Source organism: Alligator mississippiensis, chromosome 1 (genome assembly GCF_030867095.1).
Source record: "Alligator mississippiensis isolate rAllMis1 chromosome 1, rAllMis1, whole genome shotgun sequence".
Lineage (NCBI taxonomy): Eukaryota > Metazoa > Chordata > Crocodylia > Alligatoridae > Alligator > Alligator mississippiensis.
In genome coordinates, this window is record NC_081824.1 from 30,707,096 (window position 1) to 30,734,965 (window position 27,870).

The following is a 27,870-nucleotide window of genomic DNA, read 5'->3' on the forward strand; positions in this document are numbered from 1 at the left end:
TAAGGAGAGAGCTCAGTGAGGTTCCCTTTAATAATGAAGCACCAGCAGAAAGTTGAAGCTTGCCAAGAAAATCAGATTTAGAGTTTGACACCAGCAATTAGAGAGTTTCTTACCTATGTCAATGCATCTTTGTTTGGCTGTGTGCTGTCGTGAGTGCCAATATTTCCAGTGCCTGAGCTGATCTTCTCTTGTTTTGTCTTCAGCAAACACTACCATGATGACGCTCTTTGTGAAAAGGAAGGGGGGGGGGAAGAGGAGGAGGTAAATATATAAATAAAAGAAAGCTTTAAAGGATAAAAGGCCACTGTAAGTTTGGCTTGGAAGCTTTGCTTAGGTTTGCTGTACTTTGCTTTCAAAGCTCAGGAAAAAACATACTACCCCTGGCAAAATGAATCCTAGTTTCCAACAAAGAGACACACTGAGGTTCTTCTGCAACATTAGAGATGATGATGGCCAGAAGTTTCTCAGGTAAAGAAAAAGTAAAGGTTCTCATTCCAGGTGTCAGCACTGCACGATCCCACCACCAGTGACAACCCTGCTCAGCAGACAAAGATACCAGTAAGTGAATGAGCCAAGAGATTGACTGGCTGTTCCCTTTCGAGTTGGCATGGCAGAGTAAGAGAGCCAGCCCTACTCCTGCAGGATTCAGTCTGAACTGTGCATTTAGAGGGACTGGATGGCTCTTAGCTCAGGCCCTCTGAAGAGTGGCAGCACACACCATATCTCCCAAAAAGTTGTAAGAGTCACCACTCACTCGGACTTTGCTGATAGGATGGTGGATTCCTTCACTGCTGCTGACTTCTTTCAGTGTGATGGGATAAAACTGGCCCTTGTTCAGGTAAGTCATTGTGCTGTCCCCTGGCTTCTGTCGAAGGGATTTGGAAGCTTCTAGAGTATATTCAAAGTTATTCCTACAAAATGGATAAGACGAGGATTGCTAAGGAGTTTTGCTGAAAAGCCAATATAATGTTTTACAGTCTATTTGGAGAAGGTCCACAGGATTCTCAGTTGACACACTAAGCCCATCATAGTGAGGAAGGAGGAAAACAAAACTAGTCTGATTTATGGCCATGCCCTTCCCTCAAAAAAAATAGCTTGGCACTCAAAACCCCTAGGCCATCATCAGGTAGGACTGCAGGCAGCCTATTCATGCTCAGAGCAACATGCTATTTTTATGCAACAGAAAACTTTCTATCAATGACTAAAATAAACTCCACACATAGTTCCTTGCTCCTATGGCTCACTGAAAACAGGCAAGCATCTTTCCATGTCTACTAGGGAGGTGAAGCATGTGGAAGCCAGCTCCAGGGGAGTCATGAGAATCAGTACTAACTCCTTAAAGGACAGTGTAGATCCACATTACAACAAAGTCCAGAGTTACGGTGGAACTCCCATTTGGCAGCACGGTGCCATGACCAATCCAGTAGAGTTGCTGTTCTCTAAAAACCATAAATACGATTCCCCGGGTTGTTGAGGATTCACAACTCCAACTGAAACCAATGGGAGCTGCAGATGCTCAGCACCTTGAGAATCAAGTCTGACACCAACAGGTTGGCTATAAGAGATGAGGAGGATATAGGACAAGAGGAACCTTCATGCATTACCCAGCAATGCTGTCAAAAACGTAGTCTTCTGAACTCATGTTGGCCATCCGCAGATTTAGTTCAGCAGGGAAGAAAACCTGAAAATACCAATAATTAACTCAGCACAGAATCAAAGTCAGTGGCTGCCAAAACACTTTAGATGGACAGCTTGAGGAATTGCTCACTAGTAAGTTGTGGCCAGCATGTGCAGTGTACTTGCTTATGGGCCTAGGTCAAAAAGATACTCTGCAGCAAGTACGTACACGATCTCTGAGCCAGCTTATGGTAACCTTTTAAATCAAGCTTTCCTCTAAAATTTATCAACTGACAGACATTATACATATCATCCACACACACTTGGTGAAAATGTTGCTTTCAGTAGTCGTAACAGTCTATTCAGAACATGTGGGAAAGCCTGGCTATTTCATTCGGGTGCCGGAGAAGGAGCTACTGAGTGCTCTTGAAAAAACCCCAGCTAGGTACACACTTCATGGTTGCTTCTGACTGATTATTTCCATGCATTATTTAGTCAAAGTGTCCATCATTTGTAAGATTAGCCATTTGCTTTTGATAATAATTTCATGTTCTATAGGTTTAATTTGCTAAATTATACCAATGAACCTTTCTGGGAAAATCTTCTATTTCTAATCCACTGGACAGATTTCAGGCTTACATAACAATTGGAAGTGGAACAAGATATCCCTGCACAGATTAGGGAGGACACACACACACACACAATAAGTAGCTGTTCCTGTACCTCTTGCACTCCTTCTTTGAAGGTCTCTGAGAAGGTGGAGTCTGGCGTGCGCCTTTGGGAGTTCTGAGGCTGAGCACTAGAACTAAACTGATCAGGGTTAAGATTTCGGTCAAAAACCACCACACGCTCAGGAGGTTCAGGGTGGTAAACAGCTGGAGGGATACCCACGGCAAAGCCATGGGGCTGTGTTTCCATTTTAATTGAATGCGTGGGCATTGTTGCAATGGAAACAGTGACAGTGGTATCCGGGGTTGTCTGATGGCCTCTCTTGTCCATGCCCATTTGGGTAGTGTGAGGAGGAAGAACAATATTGAAAGGTACATTTTTCAGAACCTGAACTCTGTTTTCTCCAGCAGAAATGAGCGATTGTTCTGTCATGTTTGGGAGGCTGTTCCTTTAAGGGAAAAAAAAATGCTCAAAATAAATAGCATCTAATGGCCCCTTTTCTGGTCAAGAAGAACTAGCAACATTTCTTGGGGTTTTGGCTAAAACAAACTCAACACTGGTCATCTTACCACTGAAAACCAACTATATTCTACTTAGGAGAAAATGGGACTGTACAATTTATGAGGGTCTCCATCTCTAACTTCTAGGACTCTAATTTTGAGTTATGTTGTATTTTTAACTGGCCATAAATTATTAATACCCCATAATTCCCTAAGAACACAGACTCAGATCATCAGCATTTACACACCAAAGGCCACATCAGATATGAGGGACTCATCTAATTGGTTTGCATACATGTATATGCTCCCCATGCTCTGCTCTTTTTGACAGGGTTCAAAGGAAACCAAAATCTGCGTGGCTGAGCTTTCTGTCCTCATCTCATCATTAGAAATGGACAAACAACAGAACTTGGAGGACCCCAATTAGCATACACGGGCCCATTCCTGATGAAAATCAGAACCTAACTAAAGCTCACTTGTAGGCGACTTTACGCAAGCACAGGGAAGGAAAGGAGCATTAAGCCATCTCATGACTCCCCTATAGGAGGGATGTGATCAGGCTGTGTATGGAGGGAAGAGAGAAACTGTTGCTGGACTGTTCTTCCTTCTCTCACACAAGTGGATGGAGGTGAGAAGTGGGCAGGGCCTTCGCCCTAAGTAACAGTTCAGTCCCAGGGACAGCACAGCTACCTACTGCCCTCTCTCACAGGACCCCTGGCAACTTCAGTCTAACTCAGTGGCAGCCAACCCTTTTGGCCCAGGGCACCACAAAGTCCTGCCCTCTCTCCAGCTGCCAGTTCAACTCCCTTCCTCTGCTCGATTCCTTGCTCTGCTTTCTCCCTGACCCCCCACCAGATCTGCCACATGCCAAACAAAATAGCTGCACTTGCCATTTGTGGCACAAGTGCTGCAGGTCAGCTGCTCCAGTTTAGCTGATAGGCTGCCTGCCAGCCTTGCTGTGTTCTGCTGGGAACAGCCACAGGCCCCAAAATCTTTGTGATGTTGTAGCAGAGCTTCTGCAGATACTGCCACAAAGGTAATAGCATTTTAAGCAACCTTCACAGTATATCAGGATTGTACATTGAAGGGACAGGCTTTTGGCAGATATGCAATAACAGACCCTCCTACCTTTTGTTATGATCTTGGTCAGGGTGATCTATATCTGGTTTTGCTGTTGAAGTCCTCCTTTCTCTGGGAACCTGGATGGATCACACATAGGGAAACAAGTTTAATTGTTCCTGTCCAAAAAACAAAGTTAGCTAATCAAAACAAAAAAAAATCTGCTCTTTCCCCCTCTATTTTGGCAAGGTAAGGGAGTCTCACTTTGTGAGGCACTGTTATTTGAAGACACTGGTTAGTACCTGTAAATTGCTTTAATATGGTCAACTTAAGCCTGCTCCCTCCACTACTATGTGGATCCCAAAAATAATGCACTTTGAGGGTCCTTTGAGGTCAGTTTTTCCATGAGACTTCCAACCTGCAACTTTCTGCTAAGAGCAAAAAGGTAGGCCATTCTGGCGATTTGTTTTGGACACTTTCCCCGAGAGCCAGGCTGAGATCACTGTGCTCATTTAATAATGGTAACACAAGACTTGGCCTTCCAAGGGCCTTTCATAGTCACACAGTAGCATGCAAATGTTAGGCAATGTTCAAGGTACCCTGTAAAGTTGAAATTATTCCCACTGTGGATGGGGAAAGCAAAGAAAGGCTGGCAGTCTGCTCTTCAGAAGTTCTGAGCACCCACAACTCAGGGTAAGGTCAACAGGTGTGCAGCACCTTCAAAAAAGAAGGCCCAGAGCAATTTATCCAGTCACATAGCAAATCAACAGTAGCACTCAGGTGATATCTGAATGGTAACACGGATTCACACAGGGCGCATCTACACGAGTTGCCTAATCAGCTTCGCAGTAAACATCTCAGTCTCTACACGCGCGGTGCTATTAGGAGGGAGTAAACTAATTAACTATGCTGCAGGTTGGTACTTGTAAATACAAGTATTATCCTATAGAGGGGTTTTTTTTGTTAACTCTGCAGAAATGCACGTATAGACGTTGATGGGGCTGGCTGGGGCACAAGGGTGCTTCAGGGCAGGGGCTGCCTGCCAGCTAACCCTGCATTGGAGCATCATTGTCCCCCAGCCATCCCTTCTGCAGCACATTAAGCTGTGTTGGAGCAGCCCCAGGCTGGCAGGCTGAGCTCCTGGGTCCCCTACCAGCTCGGGCTGCTGTGACCCAGCTCAACATACTGCAGTCCTGGATCCACGTTCAAATGCAGCACCTGAGAGCAATAAACTCTGGCACAATATGCCCTGAAGTTTATTTCTGCACATTAATATCACATGATGTGCCCACTATGTAGTAGATTGGTATTTATAAGGTTACGGAATATTAAACATGATTGACAACAATAAGCACATTGAGTGAGTAGCGTTATAGATAATTGTAAGCCACAGTGATAAGCAGCCTACTGACTCAATAGATTCTAATGATTTAATAAAAAGCATCAAACAATTATTTATTAACTCTTTAGAAATATACCCTCATATACATGGTGACCCTCTTCCAGTACAGACTCTGTGGTTAGACAGCTTTGTAAGGACTTACAGCATTCAGACTGGGTTTGACCTGGCAAGAGGGAGGCAATGACCTACTCTATATCTATTACTTAAATCAAGCCTTGCAGTTCTTTACACTGCAACTTTGTACAGTAAAGAAAAAGCCTAGATACAATCACAGCCTGCAGAACTCATCCTATCAGCATTCCTAAACTGAGCAGAGTTTTAAAGCTGTGTATTGTCATGTGCATCAGAAACTTGCCAGTAGTCTCATGATGCTTGTCAATAGGACATTTCTGTCTAGTGCTCCAAGTTTAAAAAGGGGTTACTCTCTCAACCTGCCACCCTGTTTGGGCCTCCAGAGACATTACTGATTATTTGATTATTAACTCGTATGTTTAAGTTCCAGGCTACTCCAAGGCATACTGCAAGTCATGGTACACTGATGCACACCATTTGAATGATTAAAAACTAATTCACTGAGTCATTAGAAGGAATTACCTCCACACCTATCAGCACTGAAACCTACTGCATAAGCACTATCACATGCTGTACTTTTCCCCAAATAAATGCAAGCTATTTAAGCGATATTGGAAATGATTTTTCCCCCAGTAATAGTAATTATAGGCTCACAGCAAAACCCTTATAGAAACAGTATATTTTTTAAATAGCTTCCAATTAAATCCTTCAAACTGCCATGGCATTTCTGTAGCATATAGTCTAGAAAAGCATATTAGAACAATGCTGGTGAAAGATTTCTTAAAGGTAGTGATTTTAGAAGCCTCCGTTTTGGGGGGCCTATGTTAATACATGATAAAGAGCAGATAAGTTGGTGTGAGTGTGTGAGAGTGAGAGAGAGAATAAAGCCTCTTCAAGATGCTGCTTGATGGGGCAACCAAAAAAGTCACTAATCACTTCTGAAACACTTGAAACTTGATATTTTAATTCAGATTTATTTTTCTATAAGGTTTGCTAGTAGCACAAGTCAGGATATGGTTAAAGATTTTGTATTAAGCATTTAGGTGTGATGGTTTCTTCTTTAAGTATCTTTAAATAAACCCTGACCTTTTAAATTTTCTACCCACTACACAGGAAGCCCAAACTCTGCCTCTTTGCCTTAGTCTCTCCGTCAGATAAAATCCTCTTACATTTACACAGACTTTATTTGTGCATACACATTCTGAATACCTATCCTCCTGAACTTTTAATCCAGTCTACAGAAGAAACCTTGACTAAAATATTCATGAACAGCAAAATGATTTATACTTCATTAAAATCCCTTGTGTTCCAAACCTCCATCAGAATTCTCCTTATAATTCTTCAGATTTGAAAGTTTAAATTGATTTGTGGATTAAAATCTCTCTCATAAGGAAGGCTTTTTCAGTGGACAAATAAATGAGGGCAAGGATTTGCTAAGGAGGAGAGCAAGATCTCTCACAGAAAAGTGGCACAGTAACTATACTTGCATCAATTATTTTGTGGCATTTTTGTCGTACACATTGGATGCATCTACACATGGAACATCTACACATGCACTTTACTGTGGAGTTGACCAATTAGCTCCTGAGTAAAGCGTCATGGTCTACATGTGCGCCAATATTAGGGCGCAGTAAATTTAATTAACTCTGCTGTAATATAGTACTGTTGGGAACAGTACTAACGTACAGCAGAGTAATTTCCTCTGCCAAAACACATGTGTAGACCACGACAGGGGCTGGCTAGGGCACAAGGCTGCTAAAGTGCAGGGGCTGCCTGCCACTTAGCCTCTTCATACCCCAGCCAGCCTCTCCATTGCCCTCCACTACCACCTGGAACCTAGGGTTGATTCCCCACCTCCCCCACACAACCTGCCAGCCTGAAGCTGCTCTGCCCTGGCTAAAAGTGTTGCGGTCCCAGGCGCATGTACAGATCCTGTGCCAGCTGACTCTGGTACAGACTGCACCAGAGTTTATTTCATCGCCTTAATAGCATGTGTAGATGCACCCATTAATAGCTAAACTGAGATGTGTTAAGCATCATAAAACACAATGATACACCAAGGGACTGTATACAATTATAATGCTTGAAACATTAATTAAATACTTAATGATAAGCATGTACTTTGCATCTAACAAGTAATATACTTCTACTGGCTTGTCAACAATTGACAAGTGGGCTCAAGACACTTGAGACACCCAATGAAGAATCTCTGCTGGGATTTTGCAAATAAACTCTTGCTTCTGCTGCATCCCTTCCTTAAATGGCAGGGATATAATAGGAAAGCCCAGAGAGAGGAAGAACTTGGAGTTACTGGCTTGGTTTGGTTTAATCCACCTGTTCTGGACATTCTGAAATGGGCAAGTCTTTAGGAAGAACTTGAGTACACAGTGGTTTGACAAGGCAGTCAGCGACAGAAGCGTAGAATTGCCAACACAACTCCCCTTTACAGTCAAAGGATTTGGTGCTTAGCTTTTAGACAGGGATTTTTCTAAAAGTATATTTATAATATTATTTGTCTTATGGTAGTACCTAGGACCCATATTCAGAAACTATGGCTCCATCACACAAGGGATTGTACAAAAAGAGCAAAAACTCAGTCCCCATTCCACATACATAGACATTTAATTCTTTATAACTTAAATATTGCACCCTACAGATTGTGAATCTCTAGGCAAAGCTACCAGCTTCTTACAAGAAACTCCAGAACAGATGACATCTGAGCTTAACAAAGGTATTATCAGGAAAAAACAAGCACCACAAAACCTTAGTACTGTGCAACAAGATGTCCTCATTACACTGTATTTAAAGCTTCTACAAAAATAGCTACATGTAATTTGCTGTTAGAATTTCACTTCTTCATACAAGTCAAACAACTACTGTCAAAGTACCTTGTAATAGTCATAGAGCAATCCCAGGGCAGCTGCGCTGTCTTCATCGCCATTGATACTCATCATGGCTTTGGTGGCTGCAGTAAGGGGATTTTCAAGAAAGGACTTCCAGGCTTCATCTTCACTGGTGTATGGACGCCTCTGGGAGTAGAGAGAATCATTCTGAAGAACCAACACCGGCCTTTTGCTTTGGTCATAAAAAAAAAAATGAAACTTTGTTACATCAAAAACATATAATAAGCATGTTTCCCAACTTCTGTTATGCTTCAGTAAAAACCATGCAGCTGACTCTGTGTTTACATCCTGATTTTATGTGTTGCAGTAGTTACTCAGCGTACAAAAACTAGACACCTCATTCTGATATTTACTTGTGTCAGTGAGAATCAGGGGTGGTTTTACTGAACTCAATGGTCAGATCACCAAACTGTTTAAGGCTGCTAACCCAACATGGCATGGCAAAGTACTCTGAAGTTAGTAATCTAAAATGCACAATACTATTTACATCCTTTACTTAAAGAAATGCACACAGCAGCAACTTGGGATGAATATATTCAGGCTCTGTCTGCACACCAACTCCTTCAGGCTTTTTCATACAAAACTACTGAGTGTGGATTAACAAAATCCACAGTCATGTTACACAATAGTGCTAAATCCACTTCTCTGTATCTTAGAACTCCCCCAGAAGACACTTTCCTTAATCCTCAGAGTATACCTGAAAGTTATTAAAAGTTGCTGATTAGCTGTAGACTATACATGGAATGTGGCCAAAGGGGACTATAAATCAACAGGGCAGTGCCATTTTCTGGCAATAGAAGCCAAACTGCTTATTGTGTGTTTACCTCAGATAATCCATGACATCGTATTTTGAGACCTGTTTGAGGGGGCTCCCAGGAAAGATCACACACACTTTGGAAAGATTTTTTTCTAGCATAAATACCTGATTAGGACAAACCTAACTGTTTTCCAAGCATTTTGCTTTCCTTGCAAAGGAAAAAATTCCAAGAACTCAACATGAGGCTTAGATCCCAAGTACACAAGTGGACGTAGGGAGAATTGGTGTTTGCAGCAAACAGTTTTACCAGCCTAGACAAGTTAACATATTTAAACTCAGTTTGTAAAATTTATGCTCCCTCCACAATGGCCAGGTAAATAGTGTTTAAACCATGTTAGCTTGAACTAGTTTAAAACCAGTTCAGACAGTTTTCTCCCCAGTGTGCACAGGGCCCTAGTTGATGTTTACTACACACTTTGAGTTCTTTGTTTTTAAGATGTCAAGAGAAAATAGATACCATCAACTCTTAAAATAAAGTTAAAACACCCCTACAAAAATGAACATCTTCTTATCTATTGTACCTGTAGGACTATTCACAGATTGAACTGGCTAGAAATACCAAAGAGACACTATGATCAGCTAAATATTTTACATTTATAACCGTTCCCTTCCAAAAGGATTGCAAAGCACTTTGCAAACTATGGGCTTGATCCTGAAAACTCCATGTCACACAGCTGGCCTCACTGGGACAATTCAATGGGACAACTTGCAAGAGTTAAGGACTACTCAAGGGACTGAGCACTGCCAGACCCAACCATGAATTGCAAACTGCTTTGCAAGTCTTCCACATGAAAAGGGCAGATAAACAGACACCTCCAAGGGAAGACAGCTACAAATTCATGCATAGCAGATTGCACAACAGAGGGACAAGGCTAATTTTTCCTCCAAGGAGATAGGCAGACACCAAAACTTATGGAAAGTGACAAAGGATTTTTAAGTATCCACACAGAGAAGATACCAAGAGGTTTTTATAGGAAAGACTCAACTATAGTAACCTGCATCAATCCGTCTTCTCACAGCTGAAGGGTTGGGTCAACTTTCCTTGGTATTTAAACTTGAGGTTCAGACCACTAGGCTACCCGCACCTCCCCTCCCCCCCAGTGCAAGGCTCATAGGAAAAAAAATTAAATCTAAAAGCCAAAAAAAAATAAAAAAAAAAAATTCAGAACTAAAACTAAACAGCTGCCAACCTGAAATCCAACAAGCTCAAAAATTACATGTTTTTGTAAGGCTCCGTTCTCATTGCAACACCCAAATAAAATGCACAATTGCCCTAGAGGTAACCTACCTCCTCTAAAAAGGAGTGTAGAAAGAATTATCTTTAGAACTATCAACAAAAGTGTAGGGTTTGGCAGTAACTCAATCCCTTCACAGAACTGCAGGTTCTTTTAGGAAAATGAGAACATATTTATAAAAGACAGTCAAATGTGTGTTTTTTTCTGACAATTGACTTGCAATGAGTTTTAGGTTTCAAAGAGTCTATTGGCACAGATATGTGTGCATAAAATACTGAACCTTATAGGCAAAGTTTGGAAATAAGTCTGCTATTGTGTATTTAAAACGCCTCAGAACAGTTAGTTTATTTTCTGCTTGACCAAATTGCAGGAAGTAGGAAAACATTACAGAAACTGCACTCTAGTAAGGGTACAGAAGTAATAGGACAGAGCTGCTAGACTTATTCTTATATCACTTCTCTACTTTTTTTCAAAGTGCTCATTCAGTAGAAGCAGTTATTTATTATTTTGTTGATCTGCAAAATCAAGATTCTTCTCTTTACCAAAAAGCCGGCTGGTTGCATTTTGTTTACTGGCAAATTCTCAGTAGCAAAAAGCTCAAATTATGATTAGTCTTATACTGAACACATGCAACAAGTGCAAAGATAATGTCTCTGCTCCAAAGCAACTGTAATCCAGAAGAAAGAAGAAGTTTAGATATGTATACATCTAGTTGACCTTGGAGAATTTAAGAGTTTCTTTGTTACAGAAAAGCTTTAGCGAGGCTTCCTGTTTAAGCTATTACTAACAGTACGTACGCTCAGTAGAATACTTGGATTAGAGAAAAAAAAAAGCCTGCAGTTGTCCAAATAAATGAACAAAGTAAATTTTCATGATGCAGTGTGATGATGACAGCTTACCGATCTATTCAAAAGAGTGATTTCCCAGGCACTACAGTGACACTAGCTGCATTTTCTCTCTCTCTCTGAATTTACCAGAAGCCAACACTGTAGCTGAACACCTTGAACAATTTTGAATAGCTCATGCAATATGTTACAAAGAGGAAAAAAATGCAAGTTGACTGATGGCTTGGATCATATTACTAGTACCCAACACTATACAACCACATATATTCTGATAGGAAGTGTGGATGTTGTTACTATTAACTGTTTCAGGTTAACGTACTATAAAGGAAAGGGGGAAAAGAAAAGGCATCCACTCTTGAGTTCTTGATAAAAGCTGGTCGCTTTTAGTAGCTAGCATCACTAGGGTCCTCAAAATATTTTAAAACAGAATATATGTATTATAAAAGATATATATTCCATAGAATATAACTGTGTGTGTGTGTGAGTGTGATAGCTATATATAAATCTACATAAATCTCCGTCTGTCTCTCAGTCATAGATATAATAGTGTGATATATCTATATAAATCTACGCATCGCCCTCCCCCTCTCTCACCGTTACAGATATAATACAGTGGGTGCAGGTGCATACATAACTTTATAGAGGGATACACTGGTATGGGTGTACACCTGTGCACACGCAAGCAGGTCAGGAATCTCCACAGACATTTCCCACTCAGAAGATGAGGGTTCTGCCCGTGATGAAAAGCCTCGTACAAGATCAAATCAAGTCCTTCTATAGAATAAAGCCCGCGTTCACGCCTGCCAGGGGAGCTGAAGTAGAGACCTTCGCACAATCACGGCAGACCAGGGCTGGAAGGAGCTCACATCTAGCCCGACCCCTTGCTCCAGCAGGGCCACCCCCAACTGGATCATCCCAGCCGGTTTTTAGTTTTTTAAAAGTCACCTTCCCACCCACCCACTTTTTAAAGCGAAAAAAGTCCGTTTTCAAACCGGACGCCACGTCCAGCAGCCAGGAAGGGGAATCGCAATTCGCTTTAAAAGTCCGTCCCGGTCACCGACAGAGCTCCCACCTACTGCGCCGCTCTGCGCACCCACCCGCCGAGAAGCCTCCACTGCCCGGGCCCGGTGCCAGGACCCCGAGGCCGCCGCCCCACAGCAGCGCGCAGCGGGCGTCCCCGTCGGCACGCGGATCCCGCCGGCCGGAGCACTGAGGAGCCGGAGCCGGGCACCCCACGAGCCGCCCCGCGCGCACTCACTTGTCGTAGTCCTGGGTCATGTCTGTCGGGCGGGCGGGAGAGCAGCGGCCGCCGCACCAGCGCGTTGTGGCGGCTGCTCGCGCTAGCTGCGGGGCGCCGGCGGCCGCAGGTGGATTGTGACGCCAGCCCCACTCCATTGGCTCGGAGCCGCCGCGGGCCGGGCCTGGGCTCGGCGAGCCCGCGGATTGGGCCGGTCGGGGGGCGGGGCTTGGCGTGCGACGTTCTGGGCCGCGCCGGAGGGGAGTCGCAGGGAGCGCTCGGCGGCGCAGGGGCCGCGCCCGAAGAGTGACGGGAGTCTAGGACTGGAAGGGACCTCGGGGCCAGGCCCCTGCTCTGGGCAGGAAAGCGGGCTGGGTCAAATAACCCCAGCAAGGTGCGTCCGGTCTCCTTTTGAAGATCTCCCCTTGTTCTCCCTCGAGTGGTGTTCCCGCCCTCTGCCTTTGCCCGAGTTGCTGCTCTGCTTTCTGCTCCTTGCCTGGTCTCCTACTCTGCCTGTCCCCTCCCTCACCAGTGGGGCACCACAGAGAGTCCTAGGCATTGGCAATGCACAGGGTGTGCACGTGGGTAATGCACTCCCCTAAGCATGGCACTGCACCCCCTGCAGAAAAGCAGCACCAACACTGGTAGTGGTGCCTGCAGCCAGGCACCACTCGCCGCCCCCCACCCGCTGTTGGCATCTGCGAGCAGTCCACAGTTGCTGCTGGACACTGCCGACGCTGCCAGCAACGTCTGTGGGTGATTGCCAATGGCTGGTTGGCGCTCCCCACCCCACCGCCACCTACAGAAGCTCCCTGTTTGCTGCCGCCATACTCCTGCCACCAACAGCGCCACCACTGCCTGCAGGAGCTCACTGTGCCCCCCCCGCCAGTCGCCAGGGGCACATGGCATTCATGGTCCTAGGGAGGTGGGGCTGCAAGGGACCTCCATAGATCATCAAGTCCCAAACAGTCCCATAACTATCCCATACAAACCATAATCCAGCCATTCCCAAACTGTAGGTCGCAACCCCAATTGGGGTGGCAACATCAGTGGATGGGGTTGTGGGGGTAGAGGACTGGGGGTTGGGAGTGAGGGGCCATGCGGCGGAAAAGTTTGGGAAGCACTGCCATAATATGAACTCTCTACATACGACTGCCCTCAATGCTGACTTACCACAGACCTAACAAACACCCTCACCTGCCACAGGTAAAGCAGGGGAACCAGGGCAGCCAACATCCTGCTTCTGTGAAATGTTTTCAACACATGCTCAAGAGATCCTGAGATGGATTTGGGGCTGAAAACATGCAGAGGTCGCCCCTGTCGCTTGTGGCACTCACACTGCATGTCAGCCACCCTGGCTTAGCGACGGCGCTTCCTTCCCAACAGTCCTCCCCACATCAGTTGCCATCAAAAAGCCTCCATCCACTCAAAAGCTGGTTGTAAGCCACCTAATTTGCAGACTGCAAAAAAAAATCCTTAATGCTTGGGTGAGCCCATCTATGTTATTACAGGGTGTCATGACAGCTTTGGGCTGTTCAGACGACGTTCTGAAACATTCTTACAGAGTATAAGCATAGGTCAGACCTGATCTGACCAGCCTGAGTCTTGTCTTTACTAGAAAGTCATGTTAGTAAATGTAGCTCTGGAAGGTCCTGTTCAACAGTGTCCCTTTGCAGTAAACAGGACAGTTCCTACCTATATTTAACATCATGCGGTAGAGATGGGGAAGTTCTACTGCAGGGACAGGCAAAGTCTGGCTCATGGGCTGGATCAGGCCTGTGGAGGACTTCATTTCCCAGCAGCCCCTGCTTGCATCACTGCAGCCAGTTTCCATGGAGATCCCAGCAGTGGCAAGGCCATGAGAGTGTGGGGCCAGGACTTCCATGGAGACTGGCCCCAGGAGTGCTGGCAGGGCGTGCAGCTGGACACGGAGCTGCTCTGGGGCTGAGATCTTACGGTGGTGACAGCATGGTCTAGAGCCAGAACAGACTGCAGTCCTCCTCCTCCCCCACCCCTCCAAGTTGTTTCTGTTGTTGCTTTTTTGGTTTTTTTTAAGTGAAAACATTTGTCAGTGATTCTTGATAAGATTACTCATCATCAGAGCTCCAGCTCTTTCCCAACTCCATGATCTTATCTTATCTTGGTAACTGAGCCAATTTCAACAATTTTTATTGTTAAAAACCACAGATCATTCTGTGTAAACCATAGAGTAGTTTTCCACTGAAGTATTTTAACCTGCTTCACCAAAGATAACAGGGTCGCTTTCTCCAATTTCCACTGCTGGTATCAAGGAAGAATAATTCCTCTGCCTTTGGTACAGACATTTCAGATTTAAATTGGTGTAAATAGGATGCATTACATAGCTTCTTGCTCCCAAAATAGTACTCATACAGCCAGGAAAGGGAAGCAAGATTCTCCTCTCTTCCTGTTGAGCAACACTTCCCACTGAGCCTGGAAGTGGGGCTGAAGAGCTCTGGAGGGAGCAGAGCCCACTCTTCTGCCTGAGGGATGAATTGATCTTACAGATCAACTTCCAGAGAAGGTAATAAATGAGCATGCACCAGGAGTCATCTATCCAGTAGCCACTAATCCAGTTACTGGCATTTTTCCAGCATAAAGTTTTATCTAGTTAGATCAATCCATATATGTAACCTCTGTTGTGCACACACAAATCTGGCTGGAGACTCTTTGATATACATCTTATACAAAAATATATAGCTCTTTGGAACAAAGGCTGTCTTTGTTCTATATTTGGATAGCACCTAGCACAATAGGATCTTGGTCCATAGTTTTCCCCCCTCAATGCAGTGGTTCTCATTCTCCCCACTTCTCCACTTTACCCTTAGTGTTATTGTTTTTCTGCATTTTATATAAAACATAGTCTAAAAGAGATATAGATTATGCTAATTCATGTGCTTCATGCACATTTTGTTGAATTAAGCCATATTCAAATGCAGTTATACACTGTATCAAAAAACACTGTTAAAAGAACTTTTTTTAAGGAGATGATGAAGGTTTTACACAGAACTTGAGCTGATGAAACCAGTCTTAAAATCATCCCTACTGCTAACGCACTAAATATCCTGGTACACCCAAAGGGGTGCATAGAAATACCCTCTCAGAAACATCTCGAGGTTGTCTCTGAAAAGAAGGGGTGGGAGATTGCTCACCTGGGTTACAAATTTAACCAAACCCATCCGGCAACAATGCTATATGTCATCTGTTAAGATGCTTCAGCTACTGTAATTTTAAAGTATGTACAATAATAAAAGGCTTCTTTCCCAGGGAAAATCCTTCCACTCTTTGAAAAGGACACACTCCAAGATCAAAATTTACACAAGGACGCTTCAATCCACCAACAAAGAAAATACAAAACTGACAAGAAGAAATCCTCACTAAGGGTCCAATTCTGAAAGGTGCTTAGCATCCTGTGCTTCCACTGGCTCTACTGAAACTAGGCATGTTTTAAAAAAAAAACTTGTGTTGACCTGCAAATATTTCTAGATAGACAGTATCAGATAAGTAATGTCATTCAATGTCAAAGTGAAATATAAATTGTTTAAGGTCTTTTATCCAAAAAATAAAGTACACTGCATTTTTTAAACTATATTCAAGACCCTAACCCTTTTGTTACTTAGACCAAATAAAAGGTAATTCCTTATGCTGTGTCTGTATACATTATAGGATTATCATATTTTATAACAGAAGACCAAGGTTGTCTAATAATATATATCGGTTTGTTTCTAATACAAACCATACAGGCAACTCAAAATAAGAAGCATAAAATGGTTTCTTAGATGCTATCAACTGTTACACTTTGAACTTACGTTCTGTTTTTAAAGTCTTAAGGTACATAGAAACTAACTTCTTTGGAGTTTATTGTCCCTTTGGTGCATATGCATACCTCTCTCATTAACAATACAATACTAACCTATGTGCCAGACTGTAAATGGGACCAATTCAGGTACCAAAAGAGTGACACTCAAGAGTCACCCTTACCGACATCACCTCAGAATTGCTAAAACTCAGTGAAGTGCCACATACATTCTGTATTTCTTTTTAAACCTGGTCTGTCGGGATTTAAAAAAGAAGCAAACCCCTGCTTTCAAGAGAAGGTGTAACCTTCCTAGTTGGAATTGCTGCTCTTGCTCGATGAAAACCCAGTTAGTGATATAATCTCAGGATGTCATCCTCCTGCTGTACTCAGCCTTGGTAAGGCCGCAGCTGTAGTACTGCATCCAATTCTGGGCTCCACAATTCAAGAAGGATGTCAAGAAGTTTAAGAGAGTCCAGAGGAGAGCCACGCACATGATCAGAGGACAAGAGAATAGGCTTTATGAAGAGAGGCTGAGAGCCATGGGACTCTTCAGCCTGGAAAAGCTCAGGCTCAGGGGGAACCTGGTGGCTGCCTATAAGTACATAAGAAGTGTGCATCAGGATCTGGGGGAACGTCTGTTCACCAGAGCGCCCCAAGGGATGACAAGGTCCAGCAGTCACAACTCCTCCAAGACCATTTTAAGCTGGACATAAGGAAAAACTTCTTTACTGTCCGAGTCCCCAAGGCGTGGAATAGACTCCCTCCAGAGGTGAGGCAAGCACCTACTCTGGACTCTTTTAAGAAACGTTTGGACGCTTATCTTGCTGGGATCCTTTGACCCCAGCTGACTTCCTGCCCCTGGGTCAGGGGGCTGGACTCGGTGACCTTCCGAGGTCCCGTCCAGCCCTAATGTCTATGAAATCTATGAAATCACTAGCACCATAAGGAGCCATAATGGCACAAATACTAGATTACAACATCGTTGACAAATCGGCCAGTCACAGTCAAGATTTCTTAAGGTTGCTGTAAATGCTGTAATGTCACAAACTGGATTGCATCATCCCTTCATAACTCAGACAGAAGGCAGAGCCAGATTAAGAACAAGAGTCAGTTTTTTTACTATTATTTGGAATGGGGTAGCAAGTTAAGGAAATGGTCCTTGTAGTAGGCAAACTGAGTTATGCTCACGCTCTTAGCATAACTTTAGGCCTTCCTAGAACTAGGCGATTAAAGTGTACAGAGTGCCTTATAAGGCACTGGGAAAAGTGAGTGCTGCGATTGGTACGGTGGGTTAACCAGGTACAGTACTTTGCCTAAAAGGAAAGGAAACTGAAAACAGAATAGAGTTGGAGTACCTTGGAGACTGGACAGTCTGAGATGAGAAAATTACAAAAGTAGTAGACAAACAAAGAGACAGTGTGCGTTTGTGTTGTCACCCTGGGGAGACAGGAGCAACCTTAGAATTCTTGCTGTGAGGAATGAGGAATCCAGAAACTAACATCCCACACACCCAGCAGAGGATCCGAGGCCGGTACCACTGAAGGTCGCTGTTGTAGCATCTGAAGGAACCGCTTGCCATTATAAAGAGAGGAGAAAACTTGTAATAAACTTAGGGGTTACTACTAAAAGTTGACTTGATACCAAATTGGATGAGGGGCCATGTCAATTTTGGGGGTTTCTGGTAAAAGGAATCCTGGGGGCAACAGTCCTGATTCTCCTCTGCCTGGTACTTTCTGGAGTCATGTATACCTGTGCACAGTAGTCACAGAACTGTACCAGTCTATGTGCTGGTTGGCTGTTTGGTTCAATTCTTTCCTCATTCAGTCTCTTCATCCAGGCCTCGCTACGCTCCTGCTCCTTGTACCCTCTCCTCCCCTTCTAACTTCCCTACTTCTTCCCCTCACCCCCACCTCCCTCCCTCTAACTTCATAATTCCCCTCTCCTTCCCTTTGGTTTTGTTTAGCTAACCACCTCCTAACTGACCCAAGATAAAAAAAAGACAAAAGTAGTTTTGGAAATCATCTGCCATCACATTGATCTCTCTAGTATAGACTGTAAGCTATCTGTCTATTCTTGTTTTACTGCAGCCTGCTTTAGAATGGCTCTTCTTATTAGGCAGATTCTCAGGCATTGTTATCAAGCTAGGGAGAAAATGTACAGGGCCAATTCAATTCAGTCAGTCATACACAATACCCTGATGTATAACCAAGTAGCCAATCCACTGGCAGAGATGGGCACCATCAGAAGAATCAAAAAGAAGTGGCAGCAGACAAAAAGGAGTTGAAGTCAGATTCTGGGCATGAATTTTGTGAAGAACTGGCATTGAATCACTTCTCCTACTAAGCCTGAAATCCTACCAGATACTACCTTATGGGATGGGGCAGACTGGTAATGAACTAGAATAAAGGATCCTCATTATGTTGCTGGCATTGAAGGAGATCTTTGGCCAGATCCAGAAGGGTAAGACAACTGTAGACTCCCACAATCCAGGCTGGAGCTGGTGTGCTGGACAGAAAGGAGGAGGATCAGGGAAAGGATGAGGAGTTATGTAGGGGTTTTATTATATTAGCCATCATTTGGGGATGATATTAAAAACTTAGGGGCAGGGCAGGATTTTGCAGGTTCTTGTAAATGTGCACGTAAGGGCTTTTAAAAGAGCAGCTGATGCGCCATGCAAGGACAGAAACATTTGCCTCTCCCTGCTAATCCTCATATTCCACCATCTCACCAGGACCACAGTACAGATTACATCAGGCAGGTCCCATATATACACTCACTTTTCAGCTTCCAAGCCTTGGCATCCTTTTCATCACTTTCCTTTTGACTGCATATGTCAATGCTTCCAGGTTCATAGGAGCATTCAGCTCAGTGGCTTCCTCAGCAACTTCACATGGGCAGACTCAAAATGGTGGGAAATGAGGAGCAAAGGGAATGCAGAAAGTAAAGCACAAGCACTGTGTATGAAAGGCTGAAAACAGGATACTCTAAAGCAAGAAATTCTACATTTTGGCACTCTGGCATATTATAGTGCATCTGACAACCCACAGCATCTAGAGAGAGAGAGAGACTCTTACCTTCCTGGAAACACATTTCATGAAGATTCATGACATCATCCTAAAGAAATGTACCTGTGTTTTCTAATGCCTTTGAAGCAGTGTAAATAATCAAGCTGATGGGGCTTAATAGAGAGGGATCAAAAGCTGTGGGAGGAAGACAATTTGAACACAGAGGCTTAAGAGTTGCAGGAACTATGGAGGGACTGATTTCTGCTTCTGGACTCCCTCAAATTTGCCAGATTTTCCAAAACTTCTGATGATTCATTGCTTTGAGGATGTTTGTGCAGGAGTGTCTAGATTAGTAACAGTGCAACTATTAACAATGAACATCTCCTATCTTAAAGCCAATAAACCTGAGCCAGCATAGCAGCTCTGGTCTCCAATTCAGGTCCCTAGCATAGAAGGCTGAGCAGAAAATCGGATCTCATGACTATGTAGTATGGTACAAATTTTTAAAAGTTGTTTTAAAATCAAGCACTCACAAGCTGTTTTTATTTGGCTTTTGTAACAAATGACTGAATTAGTTTTAAGTATCTAAAGCTGAGGAATAATTAAGGGAAGATAAACCTCAAATCAACAACAATTCCTTGAAGATCACAAAACAACTAGAGGCTCCCTATGCCTGAAGGGTACTTGTGCCTGAAAGCTCTCAAAGAACTTTGTTCCAACTGCTCAGTTGGTCTAATAAAATATATCACATCTACCCAAAGAACCTTGCCTGCCCATTAAGAACTAAATATGTTTCCACTGAAACCTAAAGATTTCTTGTTATTCCCAGCCATACCCTTCAAGAGGCTCAGAAAGGCTAAAGCTTTGTTTATTCATTTGTCTCTTCTTTCTTAGCTAAGCCAACAGAAGAAGGACAAGTTGAGTTCTGTGAAATCTTCTAAGTCACACGGTGGGGTATTTATATTCTTGGAGATGGAAACACACATTAAAAGACCACAATATACACAACCAAATTCTACATTTGTATCGCAGAGGAAGATTACACACTCTTAAAAGAGACTCAAAATGTTATGCAGATCAATATTTATGTTATTTATGTTTGTTATCACCTAAATTAGTAACCTGACATAGTAAAAGGATTTAGAATTGCTGTAAAATAGTCTTAGTCATTAATCCAATTATTGCACATTTCTAATCAATGCACTATAAAATAATTTAACTTTAAAGGAGAGAGATAAAAGCCAGAAATCTGGTGCTCTCATTTTTATCAATATTTTTAAGTACAGGTTTCCCTTGATTTATGCGGTAGGTGCATTCCTGGAAAACTGCGCATAAATCCAATTTGCATAAAGGGAACCCAGTTTATAATGTAACAAAGAGGGATTCGTTCCCAGGGCAGTGAGGAAGGGACGGAGTGAGGCTGGGGCTAGGGAATGGGCAGGGACAAAAGCATGGGGCATCCCAGTGGCTGCAAGCAGGCGGGGTTGGCCAGTCCCAGGGCTGCAGCAGGGGTGACACTGGGCTCTTCCCAGGGCTCGGGACGGGTGGCAGCCTGCTCTCATCTCACTGCAGGCTGGGGCCGGCAGCAGCGCCAGGCTCTTCCCAGTGTTCAGCAGTGGCACTGGGAGGGCAGGTTGGGGAGGCTACAGTGAATTTTGGGGTGGCAGCAGCCCTTCTCCTATCACTGAAGCCCGCCCTGAGCACCGGGAAGAGCCCAGTGCTGCTGCCGACCCCAGCCTGCAGCGGGACGAGAGCAGGCTGCCGCCAGCCCTGAGCACCAGGAAGAGCCCAGTGCCACTGCCAGCCCCAGCCAGCAGCAGCAGCCTGCTCTCACCCTGCATACCGAGGCTGCAGAGCCCAGCACAGCTCCCCAGCCTGCAGCCCTCCTGGGGGTTCAGGGCACAACACAGCCCAGCAAATGCAAGTCACTGGCACTGGCTGCTCCCAGAGCAGCTGCAGCTGCAGCAGGGGCTGCCGTGAGTGGGGTCCTGGCCCCATGGCCCTTTCCCCTCCTATCACAGGCTTACCTGTTTGGGGGAGGAGGGAGCGTGTCTATGCCAATTGCTTGAGAGTGAATTTACCTCACATATAACAAATTTGGAGCATAAAAAGGGTCATTGCATAAGAGCAAATTCACATATACAGAACCCACATAAATCGAGGTACACCTGTACAGAAAAAAAACCCAGCAAAGCAAAAATGTTGACCTTTCCGTGAACATTTTCAGTGAACGATCACAAAAAACAGTTCTAACTGTAAAGCAGACAGAATAGGCAGTTAAAGCTAAAAGACTGAGGTGGACACCCTAGCCTTGGGCTATCCAGCACCAGTTGTCTGCTTAAGAAATGTGGCTTCTCCACCTCACTTTAGTTTTGCTTATAGACAAAGTGGTGAGCTCTCTCCCAAGAGAGCACAACTATGTCAGTGAAGATAAGGCACTTTGTGGTTCATTGACTTTTTAACTATCATTATAGCAACATAACTGTTGATTGATTAAACTACATAGGACTAACATTAAGCACATTACAGGCACACCCTTTTCTTTTGAATCTGACTCTACCCTACCTGTCCAGAAGGTACAGAGTACTTAAGGATGAACAGTAACCTTTAGTCCTGTTTATTAAAAGTACATCTTTTAATTTATTCTAACGTGTAAAAAGAGCATTGTTGTATTTGTAAATTTGAACGTTAGTTTTTTTATTTATGAAGCTCATAAAGTTGCTACTATTACAATAGTTTGGAAAGAAAGCTGTGTCTGTAATTAAGTATATACGGCCTTTTCAAATTAGTTTAGTACTGTGACTGTATAATGTGTCTTCTGGACAATAAATTCTTAAAAACTTTAACAAAGACCATAGTAAAAGGAATAAAACATTCTATTTATAGAAAGGAGTAATATAGGTTTTAAAACAGCTTGTCTTGGTAGGCTAAGAAACTTTTAAAGAAAGCAACAGGGTACATTATTTTCTTAACTGCTAATAAAAACAGCAATCTAGGATGGATAGCTCATACGCATGTCAGCCATTTTTCCAGACAACCTTAAGAACTCAAGTCTTTCCCTCAAACAAAGGTGAACATAAGGGGTAATAAAATATTTTAGGAGTTTAAAACATAGACCCATGCCAAACTGTAGCCTTTTTGTTCCAATTTAGACAATCAGATCATCAAGCCAGGACTCATCTTTTCTGACTTGAAGTATCCAGCAAACAACACCATGATAGGTACCCTAGGATGCAGACACAAAAACACACAAACGTATTTATTAGGGCTGTGCAAATCTTCGGTAGCCAATTCAATTCAGAGGAGATTCAGCCCGATTCGGCGGCCGAATCTCTGAATCCAAATCAAATCTGGAGACCCATTAAAAGGTCCGAATTGATCTGGAAGTCTCTGAATCGATTCAGAGAGATTTGGAGATTCAGCCATAGACTGTACAGGCAGTCCTCAACAACACTGGACACAGCTGCCTCCAGCTGGTAAGTCTGTTGTGGTGGGTGGAGGTGGGGGGGGAGGGCAGATCAATGCCCCCACAGTGAAGGAGGGCATGGGAGTGGATGGGTGCCCTGGATCTGCACAGGGCGGGCTGAACCGGGCTGCACTCCAGGAGGCTAGCCCCAGTCACCTGCTGCCGGGCTGCGCTCCACAGGGCAGGCAGAGCCAAGGCTGCACTCCGGGAGGCTAGCTCCCACTGCTGGGCTGCACTCTGCTGGGTGGGCAGAGCCAGGGCTGCACTGCAACAGACTAGCCTCAGCCACCCGCCACTGGGCTGCACTCTGCGGGGCGGGTGAAGCCAGGGTTGAGCTCCACCCGCCTTGCAGAGTGCAGCTCAGCAGTGGGGGCTTGCCGCCCAGAGCACAGCCCTGGCTCCGCCCATCCTGCAGAGCACAGTGGAGTGGGGGCTATGGAGGGGCTGCAGCCACCCTAAAATTCCCCACAGCCCCTGCCCGATCCGGGTACATGCACCTGCCCCCATGCTCTGCTGCTGCTCGCCCAGCCGGGGCAGGGTGGGGCAAAGGTGTGGGGAGGCTGAAGGAGCTTCCAGCACTGCACACTGCTTGTCTGAGGAAGTGCAGTGGCACCTTCCCACACCTCCCCGCCCCAGCTGGACAAGTGGTGGAAGGGCATAGCCCCCCTCTAAGTGCCTTCCGCCACCCATCCAGAGCACAACCTGGCCCAACCTGCCCTGCACAGATCTGGGGGCACACACCTACTCCCATGCCCTCCAGGACCAGTGGTGAGAGCTGCTGGAGGAGCCACCAGAAGAGCAGCTCCCGGCCCAGCAGCACACCTAGCCCCTCTCCCTGGCTAGGCAGCTTGTCCCAGCCCCAATCCCTCCCTCACTGTGGGGGTGTTGAGCTGCATATCCCCACACACCCCTTCCCTCCCGCCTCTGCCCGCCACAACAGACTTATCAGCTGGAGCTGTTTCGAATCATCAAATTCATAGAATCATAGAAGTAGGGTCGGAAGGGACCTTGTAGATCTTCAAGTCTGACCCCCTGCCTGGGCAGGAGGAAAACTGGGCTCAAATGACCCCAGCCATGTAGGCATCAAGCCGCTTCTTAAAGACCCCCAGGGTAGGAGCCAGCACCACTTCCCTTGGAAGTCGTTTGCAGATCCTAGCCGCCCTGACTGTGAAGTAGTTCCTATGGATGTCTAATCTAAACCTACTCTCCAACAACTTGTGGCTGTTATTCCTTGTTACCCCGGGGGGCGCTAGGGGAAACAAGGTCTCCCTCAAACCCTTCTGGTCCCCCCATGTGAGTTTATAGACAGTCACCAGGTCCCCCCTCAGCCTTCTCTTGTGAAGGCTGAACAGGTTCAGGTCCCGTAGCCTCTCATTGTAGGGTCTGCCCTGCTGTCCCCGGATCATGCGGGTGGCCCTCCTCTGGACCCTCTCAATGTTGTCCACATCCCTCTTGAAGTGGGGTGCCCAGAACTGGACACAGTACTCCAGCTGTGGCCTGACCAATGTCGCGTAGAGGGGGAGGATCACCTCCTTGGCCCTACTTGAGATGCACCTGTGGATGCACGATAGGGTCCGGTTAGCCCTGCCGACCATGACCTTGCATTGTCAGCCCATGTTCATCTTGGAGTCAATGATGACTCCAAGATCCCATTCTGCCTCCGTGCTCTCAAGAAGGGAGTTTCCCATCTTATAGGTGTGCTGCTGGTTACTACTGCCCAAGTGCAGCACCCTGCACTTGTCCGAATTGAAACGCATCCTGTTTTTGTTAGCCCACACTTGCAACCTATCCAGGTCTTTCTGCAGTCTTTCCCTCCCTACTAGCGTGCCCACCTCACCCCAAATTTTGGTGTCATCAGCAAATTTTAACAGGTTGCTTTTCACCCCGTCATCCAAATCGCTGATAAAGAAATTGAACAGTGTGGGCCCAAGGACCTGCAAATTGAATCACTGCCCCTCTGAATCAGCTGAATCCGGATCCGAAGCAAATACTTGCTGCTTCGCACAGGTCTAATATTTATGCCAATGAAACGTGGAGCAGACACAATATCACCCACACTGGTGTAAGTCACTACTCAAGTAATTTCCTAACCATCTATGAGCTTCCTTCTGCTCTTTCCACATGATTTCCACAGTTGGAGCACTGCTTTTTTACTTGGTTCCAGACACATAGGGAACCAATCCAAAAACACCTATAATTCACAAGTTTAATTCCCAGTTTTCAGATTTCAGTTTCATCATTTTCTTTAGACTGTGACAAACTTTATAAACACTTCCTGGGGATTTGCTGCACTGTACTGGTTACCTTCCAGCACTACCTCACTACTGAAGCCTGAGCTCCTGGCTCATGGGAAAAATTTTGAGCCCTTTTTGAGCTCATGGGAGAAATTTTGAGTCCTCTTTTTGCACACACAAGGAATACGGTCCAAACTACTCCCTTTAAAGCTGTCAGGTGACTTCAATGCAATTGATCATAGAATCATACAAAGGTAGGGCTGGGAGGGGACCTTTGGTCCTTAACCCTTTTCATTCAAGAAGTCATTTGTCAAGATCGATGGCTTGTCCCAACCCACGCCCCCCTGGCCCTGACAGTGCCCAAACCAAAGTCCCCTGCCAGCACCCCTCACCCCCAAGCCACAGCATCCTAACCCTGCTGGCACCCCTCAACCCCCAAGCCACAGCCCCCTGCCCTCCCCTGCCAGTTGTGCTGGTGCCCCTCACCCCTGATCCACAGTCCCCTGCCAACCCCAGCCCTACTGGAGGGGGCCCCCGGCTATCCCCATCTTGCTTGGGCCAGAGTGTAAGCAGTGAGTGCGGTCTCCAGCTCTGTGGTGCCCACCCAGGCACGCACCTTCCCGCTGTGAAGGACTGCCCCTACTTCCTTCCCTCACTTAAGGGCCAGGCGCCTTCTCCTCACTGCTCCCCCTGCCCTGCCAGAGCTGCGTGTCTGGCTACTGTGCCCAGCGCGCGCGTGCGCGCACACACACACACACACACACACACTCTCTCTCGCCTCCACAGCCCTCCGGACAGTCCCCTGGACTTCCAAACCCCGTTCCTCATACACTTACCTGTATCCAGTGGCTGGGGCTGTTCCCATGAACTGGCCTCGCTGTATCCTGGCCACATGCATCTGCGTGCACAGATGCACGTGTCTGTTGCCTCCAATCATCCCAAGCAGTGCTTGCAAGCTGTAACGCTGCCAGCCTCCAAGGGGAAACCTACACTTTCATGGTATTTTCTGTGACTTCCGCATGACCCTTTCAAATAGTCCTGTGATCCAATTTTGGGACGCAACCCACCGGTTGAGAAATGCTGATCTAGTCCAACCCTTTGTTCAAAGCAGGAGCATCACCAACCAAATCATTCCAGCCAGGGCTTTGTCAAGCCAGGACTTAAAAAGCTTCAAGGATGGAGATTCCACCACCTTTCTAGACAACCTGTTCCAGTGTTTCACCACTCTCCTAGTGAGAAAGTTTTTCCTAATATCCAACTAAAACCATCCCTTTCTGGAACTTGAGACCATTGCTCCTTGTTCTGTCATCTACCACCACTGAGAACAGTCCAGCTCCATCCTCTTTGGAACCACCCTTTAGGCAGTTGAAGGCTGCTATTAAATCCTTCCTGTCTTCCCTCTGCCTCTCCTCAGAAGTCATGTGCACCAGCCCCCTATTTTTGTTGCCCTCTGCTGGACTCTCTCCAACTTGTCCACATCCTTTCTGAAGTGGGGGGCCCAAAACTGGACACAGTACTCCATATGTGGCCTCAGCAGTGCTGAATAGAGGGGAGTAATTACTTCCCTTGATCTGCTGCCAATGCTCCTACCAATGCAGCCCAGTTTGCTGTTAGCCTTCTTGGCAACAAGGGGACACTGCTGACTCATCCAGCTTATTATCCATTGTAACCCCCAGAACCTTTTCTGCAGAGCTAATGCTTCGCCAGTCAAGTCCCCAAGCCGTAATGGTATTATTCTTTCATCCTAAGTGCAGGACTTTGCACTTGTCCTCACTGAACCTCATGAGATTTCTTTTGGCCCAATCCTCCAATTTGTCTAGGTCACTCTGAATCCTAGCCCTATCCTCCAGCATATCTACTACATCCCCCAGCTTTGTGTCATCTGCAAACTTGCTTAGGGTGCAATCCATTAGGCCTGTGTGAATAGGCAACTATTCGATTCGGATTTGGTCAATTCAGATTCATCCAATTTGACTCAGAGATCTGAATCGCTTTTTTGATTTGATTTGTCTGAATTGATTAGTTAAAGATTCGGTGATTCAGCCATAGGGTATAATGGGGAATCAATGAAATATCTATATCTGTTATTTTAGAACCTCAAATCCTGAAAGCAAAACTCATGTCATGTGTGTGTGTTAAGCCAAGGTGGGGTGAAAATTGCAGCAGGGTGAAAAACTCTGAATCAATTTGGAAAGCCTAAAGCTTCTAGTTATTTGATTCAGATTAGTAGATTTGGCCCCCAAAACATCCAAATCATCTCCGAATCCGAATCGCGATCCGAAGTTTTGCACAGCCCTACAATCCATCCCATCTTCCAGATTGTTAATGAAGATATTGAACAAAACCGGCCCCAGGACTGGCCCCTGGGGCTCTCCACTTGATACTGGCTGTCAACTAGACCTCAAACCATTGATTACTACCCGTTAAGCCCAACACTCCAGAAAGCTTTCTATCCACCTTACAGCCCATTCATCCAACCCATACTTCCTCAGCTTGTTTGCAGGAATGCTGTGGGAGACAATATCAAAAGCCTTTCTAAAGTCAAGCTATATCATGTCCACTGCTTTACCCACATCCACAGAGCCTGTTATCGCATCATAGAAGGTAATCAAGTCAGTCAGGCATGACTTGACCTTGGTGAATCCATCCTGACGGTTCCTAATCACTTTCTTCTCCTCCAAGTGCTTAGAAATGGATTCTTTGAGGACCTGCTCCACCTTTTTCCTAGGGACTGAGATTAAACTGACTGGTCTGTAGTTCCCTGGATTTTCCTCCTTCCCTTTCTTCAAGATGGGCTCTATATTAGCCCTTTTCCAATTGTCCAGAACCTCCCACAATCCCCACAAGTTTTCTAAGATAATGGCCAGAGACTCTGCAATCACAGCAGCCAACTCCCTCAGCATCCTCAGCTGCATAGCATCCAGCCCTATGGACTTGATCAATATGTTTTGTCAAAATCTCTCATTCTAGTAGGAGCTGGAAGTCCTGGGAT

General features: G+C 45.2%; 1 protein-coding gene and 1 long non-coding RNA gene across 4 annotated transcripts in view; one reads left to right on the forward strand and one right to left on the reverse strand.

Annotated features, from left to right (window-relative positions):
• GRHL1 (grainyhead like transcription factor 1) overlaps positions 1-12,487 on the reverse strand; it is a 61,285-nt gene extending 48,798 nt beyond the window's left edge. For 2 of the 3 annotated variants that reach the window (XM_019492725.2, XM_006266289.4), the window contains exons 1-7: positions 12,378-12,487; positions 8,208-8,394; positions 3,915-3,985; positions 2,341-2,734; positions 1,605-1,681; positions 755-911; positions 114-225 (exon numbers count right to left, since the gene is read on the reverse strand). In XM_019492725.2, coding sequence (XP_019348270.1) covers positions 114-225; positions 755-911; positions 1,605-1,681; positions 2,341-2,734; positions 3,915-3,985; positions 8,208-8,394; positions 12,378-12,397 — 1,018 coding nt within the window. In that variant the 5' untranslated portion in view covers positions 12,398-12,487. The remainder of the gene's footprint in view (positions 1-113; positions 226-754; positions 912-1,604; positions 1,682-2,340; positions 2,735-3,914; positions 3,986-8,207; positions 8,395-12,377) is intronic. The other variant, XM_019492727.2, reaches the window with a different exon arrangement.
• A 102-nt stretch (positions 12,488-12,589) lies between these two features.
• Positions 12,590-16,017, forward strand: LOC109284376 (uncharacterized). Its single transcript, XR_002091814.2, has 2 exons — positions 12,590-12,750; positions 15,642-16,017. It is a non-coding gene; the product is annotated as an uncharacterized LOC109284376 (long non-coding RNA).
• The last annotated feature ends 11,853 nt before the right edge of the window (positions 16,018-27,870 follow it).